General features: G+C 39.6%; 1 protein-coding gene across 1 annotated transcript; it reads left to right on the top strand.

Annotated features, from left to right (window-relative positions):
• Positions 1 to 4041: 4041 nt before the first annotated feature.
• On the top strand, positions 4042 to 7959 carry masp2 (MBL associated serine protease 2; the record flags this gene model as incomplete). Its single annotated transcript, XM_080762779.1, has 5 exons — positions 4042 to 4209; positions 4398 to 4575; positions 5873 to 6004; positions 7362 to 7558; positions 7786 to 7959. 5 exons carry the CDS (start codon positions 4042 to 4044, stop codon positions 7957 to 7959), a joined length of 849 nt encoding a protein of 282 aa, XP_080618905.1.
• Positions 7960 to 9233: the final 1274 nt, after the last annotated feature.

Below are 9233 nucleotides of genomic sequence, written 5' to 3'. Positions count from 1 at the left end.
GTCAAAATGGAGCACTCCTGTAAACGACTATGCAAAGAGTCTACCTTTCATCTTCAATGGAAGCCAGCAACGTGAAGCTATACAAAGCTGCTGCAAAAGATACAAAGCTATAAATTGAAGGGTTGAGCTGGGTTCAGATGCAAAGCTACAACTCTACAACTGTAGCTGCAATGATGCAGCGAAGCGCGAACCAACAATTTGATTTGTTTTTTTTGTGCTTCAACCGGTGCTTCAAACAAGCATAAAAATCTGAGAGGCTAGGCTAGCAGTTTGCATGGGACATTTGTGGCCATAGTGGCTAAATCTGGCATTACAAAATTATGAATTTCTATCGAATAGGCCATAAAATTACATTTAGTGTTTCTTTTGGTGGAGGTGGAGTGCCGTGATTTTTGTATTTTTTTTCTCCAGTTTTTCCTGTGTTTATGAGGTGACAGTAACCCCGTGGTGTGGTTGTTATGTGCAATGATGTCTTCCCTTTGTATTTAGGGTTTCTTCCTGGAGGCTGAAACCGTGACAGTCAAACGTGCCAATGAAAAAAACAGTGATACCACAATAGCATCCCTTCCCTAACCTCTCCTCCTTTAACATACAACAGCTGTGAGTGCGGCTTCCAGGCAAACTTAATGAACTGTTGGGCGTGACCACATAAAAACGACATTTTAACATGCTGTACACTTTTTTACTGTACACCCTATATAATAATACCTGATGATCATGTTTTAGGGTGGAAAAAAATCATGGCACTCCATCTTTAAGTATAACTGTTGTGTAATCGCAATATTACACTCAAGGGTGTGCTTTATCGTGATTATTGGCACTTCAGTGACCCTTGTGGAACTCGGCTTCCTCCGACATGCTTGATGACGCCAACAACCGTGTGAGCAACAAAGATACAAAGTGACAAATAGGCTGTGTATCTTTGTATCTTTTACATCTGCTCGTGTGAATGCAGCGTCTTGCCACATCGTTCAAATCGACTGGACAATTGGGTCAATCATGTGGCGGTATATAATGAAATCAATGTAATCACTTATCACTGCACGCCAAAGTCAGTGTGGGGCGACAATCAAGGCAAAGGCCGGCAGCTAACTAACTGATCTGTTTTCAGTCTGAGAAATCAAAACAACGCTACTAAAATTAATAAACATTTGACATTGACACAAAAAATTATAGGTTAGGACTGAGTAATCCAATTTAACACATGAGGAAGCAGTTTAACAGTTCATGACATAATATAGGTTTAACATGATATCTTCCAATTTCAAAGACAAGTTTGAGTTTTAATTAATTAATTTGCATTCTTTTTGCTCTTCAGATCATTAATTATTAATAGTCTACTAAGGGGACTGATACAGTGGATGTCTTATATCACTGCATGACTGTCAAGAACAAGAGTCATAATAGATTGTTAACCAATACATAATATACATTAAAATAGAACTTGTATTGGATTTTCTTAAAAATGAATTGTAAATAATAAATCTCCATAAGTGGAACTCAGCATCAATATGTCACATGGGATGTGGTTGTGTGGTGTAGCTTACATGGGAAACCATCAAGGTCAATTACACAAAGAAGATGTAATGACAATGGCCTATCCTTATGTTCTAATGACTAATTTATAGTTACGTCTGTGTCGTTCACAATGGATTTATTTTTATTTTTCTATAGTTATTGTGAAATGCAGTGATTTTTGTCTGCATTCTTAAGTGATTTTAAATAATTTATCCTTTGGGCCACATCGTCCGGCGATAGTGGGTGATTAGGCGATAGCCAATGAAATTCATGTGTCGCTCAACGTTGTTCTCCCGCTGTTAAAACGCACTTAGTTAGTAAAACTATGCCTATAAACCTAGCCTTTTTCCTAAACGTAACCTCAGTATATGCTGAACCCTAAACGTATTCCTAACTTTATCCTCAGTAAAAAGAATACAAGAACGGCTGGGGGCGAGCATCCGCAAAATAAATGGGGTTGAGCGTTCCGGTTACCATTAATATAGCTAAGATAGCACCATGTGACTGACCCAATATTTGATATTTTTAGCGGGATGGAGCATGTGACATCACGTGACATCATCAGGGATGGAGATCCATGTGTCAATATTGGCCAGCAACTCTACAGCTGACCTCAAACCTCAAACCCTTAGAGCTCCATATATGGAGCTAACCTGTTCTGACATTCCATATGTTGATCCTTCCCCATCCATCCTTCCTCTTCGATGTCTCCCTTTTGATACCTGTCCATTTAAACTCTAGACGGGCCTGCCCCAAAGTTATTAGTGCAGCTGCGCCCGGCAGCCGGCGAGTTCTTAACAGGCCCGAAAATTAAGATCTTACCCCCCATTCCAAAGCGCCAGCGCTCGCCCAGCAGTCTTTTCTCTCCTTCTTGTGGATAATTTCACAATGCACATGTCAAGTCTCAGTTAATGCTCAAAATAAATGAGGGTTACATCTACAGTACTATGTGGGTAGTTTTTAAACAAACATAGCTTAACCGTGTCATGATATTCTATTACACTTTCACAACAAATATTACTAGCATGTAGCACCAGTACAGGATATTGTGGATGAACATTTCAGGAATTCTCATTACCACTGGCTATCCTTCTTAAAATTCACTGCTGCGGTTGCCTTGGTCAAGTTCCTTGATTGCCACGCTATTTGCCGATTTTCACCAATCTTTCAAGGCCCATAGAAAATTATATAATCTGACAACATAAGTTTAGGAAATAGGATGTCAAAGACACCATATAGGCAGTGAATGTTAACATATTCACAATGACACTAAGTGGAGGTTATGGCACTATTTGAGAAAAGCATATTCACAGGTCATTTGCAAAGGAAAATTACCATTGCTTTTTATGTAGATAATTATTATAATTTCAGCCAATTACAAGTGTTAGGGAAAGGAAGGCGGTGGGGTTATTATGAGCTTACTTATCGGGCATTTGTTTCTGGTTGAAAGGCATCATTGGTTCTGATTCTGAATAACAGATATTGCGTCATTCTGTCAAAGCACCGAACATGAACTGCAGCACTGTCATTACAGCCCTTACAATACAGCCCGCCTTTAAAGTAATTAACACACAGCAGGTGTAGGCAATTAATTTTATATAAGGTTTAACTTCCGGAAATTCAGTTTTGATCATACTGATCAACAGCACTATTCATTCTTTCCCTCTGGATGCAGTAATTAGGTGTAGACAAAACTGTTGTGATAAATGTTGTCGGACGGTGCATTTGTTTTTCCTCAAGGTTTTATTAAAATGCCAACACTGCCCAGTAATTATGAAAGCGAGGTCAGATATAATTAGCTGCATGAGTCTTCTTTGATTAATATCACTGTCTAAACAAACAGGACAAACTTTCGCAGGGTTCTGACGTGTGATATTGGTGATGGGTGTTTAGGGAGTAATTTGCAAGTAATTCCTCTGTACAAAATCGGGACATGGTTCTCAAATTAATATCAGTTATATCAGACTAGGACTATCCAGCAAAACATTATGTTAAAATTACATTCAGTGTTTTGAAATTCAAGGGATCCCTTTGCAATTTCAGAGAGAGTTTCAGAGTTTAGATGTGGTACAGTAGTTCCCTTGATAGTGGATAATTTGTGTTCTTGAATCCCCTTGAATTTTGGGTGAGGAGCTAGTTTCGTACCTCTTATTGCCCTCCCTAAATTGAATGGGCAGTAAACGAGTGAAAAGTGAATGATTAAGCTGCGCCAATTTCTGTTTGTTTACTCAAATATTGGTCAGCAAAGACGGGTTCATTCACCTTAAGATCACTGTGTGTCAAAGGTGCTCAGTCAAACACACAGGCCCCACATAAATCTGTGGAACCATTTGAAACCAAGATGAACTGGTAAGTGTCTGCCGTTATAGTAACATATCTGCGTTATATATAAATGTGGGAGTGTGTTTGTTGTCATCATTTTTTTTTTACAGTCTATGGTTGTCATCTACTGTGAGCCTCATTTTTGCCAGTGTGCTTTGTGTGGTTCTGTTTTCCTTCCTGCATGTCTCGTGGAGTGTGGAAATGACAGGACTGTACGGTAGCTTCACCTCTCCCAACTTCCCCAATCAGTACCCCAACAACCAGCGCATGGTGTGGAACATCACTGTCTCCGAGGGCCATCGGGTCAAACTCTATTTCACACATTTCAGCCTGGAGTCCTCCCACCGTTGTGAATATGACTACATTCAGGTAGCGCTACACTGCTCTTGTCTTACAGTTTATCTTGTCTGTCACTTCTTGTAGAGAAGAGTGAAGTATACCGGTATTTCTGTTTTAAACATGTTTTCATAGTGTTTGCATATGTAAGGGCAACAATAAATATGAATATATATGCACTAACCACTTATCATGCTAAAAGCTCTGACATTTTTGACCAGGTGCTAGCAGAGGGCAACGAGACCTTGCGCTTCTGTGGAGAAGGAGAGAAGGACCACGAAAACGCTCCCAGAAATACAGTCATCCTGTCAGCAGGGAACCTCATGTCAGTGATCTTTAGGAGTGACTACTCTAACGAGGGTCGATTCACCGGCTTTCAAGCGTTTTACACGTCCGAAGGTGACACAGGATGGTGTCATTGTTGCCTCAAGGCCATGGTGGTGTTAAATCTATTGATCAGAGCTTCATAGAATCTCAATCAAAATAATATAGCATAAGAGGTTTATATTAAAAGATTCAAAGGGGTTTATTCATTGCTCATACAAGTGCAAACAGTATATGCTTCGCAGGCTGTGCTAATAATGGCAATATACCATGCCTTGTGTTGTGTCTAACCTCATGTAGCCTGCCCTACATACTGTACCAGCTGGATTATGCTATGTGTATAGTAGCCAATAGCCATACTAATATCACTGCATGGATATTAGTCTGGTTCCCCTCAGTGTTTAGATTTTTTTCAAGGGCCGGTTACAAAAGAAATTCAAACGGAATCTATTGGTTAGACCTACAGCTATGTCACACACATACAGTAGGGTGCTTCCACACAGTGGAGTCACGAAGATGCAAGTTGCTGCGAGTGGCAGGAGTCTTCCTGGTTTTTAAACAGCTAGTGGATGGAAATTAAGCTACACTCACCCGGCAACTTGCAGCGTCGGCAAAGCATTTCCGGTTTTCTGGCCGACGCTGCAAGTTGCCGCGTGGGTGGAGCTTCATTTCTTGACTGTGTGGATGCAGTCATACTGGGCCCTGGTTGGTTATAGCGAATATAGCCTGGTAAGCTTGCTCTATATTTGCATAGCCTGGGCAGCATTTATTTTTAGGGTTTATGATCCATTCGGCAACGGATGATATGTTACTACAAATCAATGACTACAACATGTAGTCATTGATTTGTAGTCATCAGGACAGAATCTTCAAACTAGAACTTCCTTTCCCTCAAACTGGAAGAATAATACCTTATTCCCCGCGATCATCATTTTAGGGCCTACCCAATACAATCCCGGTGGGATAACAAAGGTGTAGAGTGAGAGTTTACAGAATATTAAGTGAGAATACATTAGCAACTTTGTTATAGAAAAATAAGTAGTCGAAATAGTATATATACTTAATTAATTTTGAAAAGTACAAAATGTGCAGGGGTTTTCTTCCCCCAAAAAGGAAAGACAAAAAGATGATGTTTACATATTGAAGACGTTTGACCTCACCGTTGTTTTAATAATGTTAATAATGTTTAATAATGTTCAGGTCTCTGATAGCCTCATGGAAGAAGAAGAAAAATATATTAATTATCTGTGAGCTTTAAAAAAAATGTATAAGGCATCCTCCACTTTAACCATTTTATACAGTATACTAATCTATTGGGGGGGGGGGTCATTATTTTCTGTATAACGTTAACATTTCATCTCCCTTTTCACAGACATCAATGAGTGTCTGACCACAGCAGATGGGGAGAGTATGTGTGACCATATGTGCCACAATTACATCGGTGGATACTATTGTACGTGCAAATTAGGCTATCTTCTCCATGACAACAACAGATCGTGCACCGGTAAGGGCCACATACAAAAAGAATCTCAAGAGGCATTTTCATCTTAAGATCAGTCCAAGAGTGGGAATAGATAGACCTCTAAATTGATTCTCCAAGGGAAATTCAGCTATCAGTACTGCAGTTATCCGTCCAAGCACACCAGCCTATACGCATCAGTCCAAACACTTTAGTGAGTGGCAGAATGATGTGCTTCAGATACTAATTGTAAGTCGATTTCCATCATTCCTCTACTTGGATAGAATGCTGCTCCGAACCAAGTCTTGTTTCAATGCATGCACTAGTGAGATATTTCAGTTCAGTTCCTCCATGTAGTGGGGACATTTTGGCACATCCTCACTGTGGTATTAAACAAAATGAACACATGGGAGGTACAATATAGGGATTTAGCAGATTTATTCAGAACGATTTACAGTAAGGTAAACACGTACAAATACAAAGTAGTGGTATAGAAGCAGAGAGTATGCGGGAGATATGGCTGTACTGATTAGAGCTTTGTTTGCTACTAAAACATTTATGAACCCCTACTGGGTCTTTTTTTTTTTTTTACACAATTTCTGTACAGCAGAACATACCCATTGGAAGCAATTTGTTGACATTTCTGCATATAGGGCACATAGTTGTGGCAGTGTTTGAGATTGGATTTCATTATACTGTAGCATTGTCGGGTTGTGCTAAGTAATTTCAGGCTGAAGAGGAATACTGCATAAAGTTATTTGACCAGTATAAGGCTCAGTTAATTACTGATGATTCCTATGGGAAAAGCGACCCCCCCCCCCCCCCCCCGCCCAAACAAGCCAGTGAAAATTGATACCTGTTGGCAGCACTAATAGTGTACTGATGCATGGTAATTAATCACAATTACAAGCATGGCTGTGCTTTAAACAGTTATTCTTTGCAAAAAGGAAAAAGACAACAAATCATATGAAGAATAGGCAAAAAAAAACGATTATCTGCCTTCATATTTCCATAATTATATGAATTACAGCAACTCAGCCTCTTTGCCATATTCATTTATTGTTGTCTTTAACAACATCTGCGTACTTACCGGTGCAATAAGCCTACCTAAATGATTCACATCCTTGATGATGCCAGACGATCTCAAATTGAGATATTTGGACTTTGGTGATTGGACTTGGCAAATAAAACTAATCTTTTTCACAAAACTTCCTTCATGTCACCTACTAACTTCAACGGATGTTATGAGAATATCTCATTCAACTGATTGCAAAAGCCTTGCAAAACTAAAAAGGCGGGAACAGGATAATGGCATGAAAATCATCATTTACATAACAATGTATTTGTATCTAGTGCCTATAACGTGTCTGACTGAACCATGCCTTGGCTGTAATTGATATAGTTCCATGCCAGAACCAGGTGTTGACCACGCTGTCAGGGGTGCTTACCAGTCCAGGCCACCCAAATCCTTACCCACCCATGACGCAGTGTGACCACACCATCCGTCTGCCGGAGGGATACAGAATGCTCCTAGAATTCCTGGCACCATTTGACGTGGAGGGTCACCCTGAAGTCCCCTGTCCATACGATAGTTTGAAGGTCAGTCATGATATGGCTTCGGAACCGCAAACCAATTTGAGACACACAGACAGAGGCTGATGAATAAACAATGTATTCCTCCTCATGCTTGCGGGGGCAGCCTGTCACTATGTGTTGTCCTCCTCGGAGATATATTTCCTTGCGGTCTGCTGCATACTTCAGTCGGCCAATACACAAATACATCAAGCGTATAACAACTTGATTTCCATTTTCCTCTCTTTTTATAGATTTCGACAGCAGGACAAGAGTATGGGCCCTTCTGTGGATCATCACCACCAGGCACAATTGACACCGGAAGTTACCAGGTGCACGTCAAATTCAGGTCTGATGCTTCTGGGAAAAACAAGGGATGGAAGATCAAGTACACTAGTGCAAAAGACGAAGAGGTCATTAGAACCTAAGTTGCAAGTCCTGCTCATTTGTTACACCTGTATCAAAGTGACATACGTACGCTGTCACACGATCCACAAACTTTTACCTTAATTTGCACACATCAAAAAGTGTTAATACTAATATGGTATATTATGTAAAAGTAAAGTACCAGTAACTTCCTAGTATGTGTTCTGTACTGTACTGGGTCAGGGTGACTGTATTATATCTCTGCTGTCCGGAGGAAACCTCATAACTCCAAAATGTTTTTCAGGAAATTAAAAATATACGTTTTAAGGAAATTAATAATAAACCTTATATTTTTTATACTGCTTCATCAAAGTTGGTGTTGTGACTTTAGATATTGTCAATTACTTGCATGAGAAGGAGAGAGGTGGTGGAGTTAGCTGTTCTAGCAGACAGTTTGAGGGTCCAATGGAGTTGAGAGGTTTTGTCCAATGCGTTTTTTACTACTTTAGTAGTTAAATATTTTCAAAATGGTGTTCAATTGCACTGATTTATGGAATAAAATAAAAAACCTCAAATTTAGTTATGAGGTTTCCTCCAGACAGCAACGACACTGTGTGACATTATGTCTACAGTGAAGGAAATGCATCATTCCATCTGCAGGACAGATATGATGTTTAAAATGTCACCTTAAAAACTTAAGCTTTAATTTGCTAATTTATAGTTTTAGACTAAATCTGCCTTTATGACTTGGAACACACATGGAATTGTAATAAAAAAAAATGCAAAAACTAAAAACAATCACTAAAGGTTATTCTGGCTGGCTGGAGTAGCAAAAGACACAAACACTTGAAACATTTTGATATCCTGGCAGAAATATTTAATCAATTCAGCATGTCTGAAAGTCAAATCAACTGCCTTGTCTCTCCTGTGGAAGAAGCGGGGAATAGTAGACTACTCATCTAACCTTCATACATTATGCAGCTTGTTCTCAGCACTCATCCACTACTTCTCTATCAAAACAGTCATTATAGGGTTCTTCAGTCCCATGAAAGTACCTCTCCTTTGCCACGTTTGCGTTTGCTTGCTAATATTTGTGATATATGTGATCTCGATCTCAAAGGCACCTGTTGGAATGTGTAGCTAGCCTGTCGCGAGGCCACGCATTTGTCTAATTTAAAATCAATGATTTTGTGGATGTATTTAAAGCTTTTCTTGGACCACAATAAGTGAACTTCTACTCAACTGTTTTGTCTTAAAGTCAATTCCCCAATTTTGCAACGGCACAGGCTTTGTGGTCTGAAGGCCAGCTACATGATGACCCATAGCATGACATTAC

The sequence above is a fragment of the Protomyctophum bolini genome, assembly GCF_963924005.1.
Source record: "Protomyctophum bolini genome assembly, chromosome: 5".
Lineage (NCBI taxonomy): Eukaryota > Metazoa > Chordata > Actinopteri > Myctophiformes > Myctophidae > Protomyctophum > Protomyctophum bolini.
The sequence above is the reverse complement of the archived record's forward strand: the minus strand, read 5'-3'. Positions and strand labels throughout refer to the sequence as shown.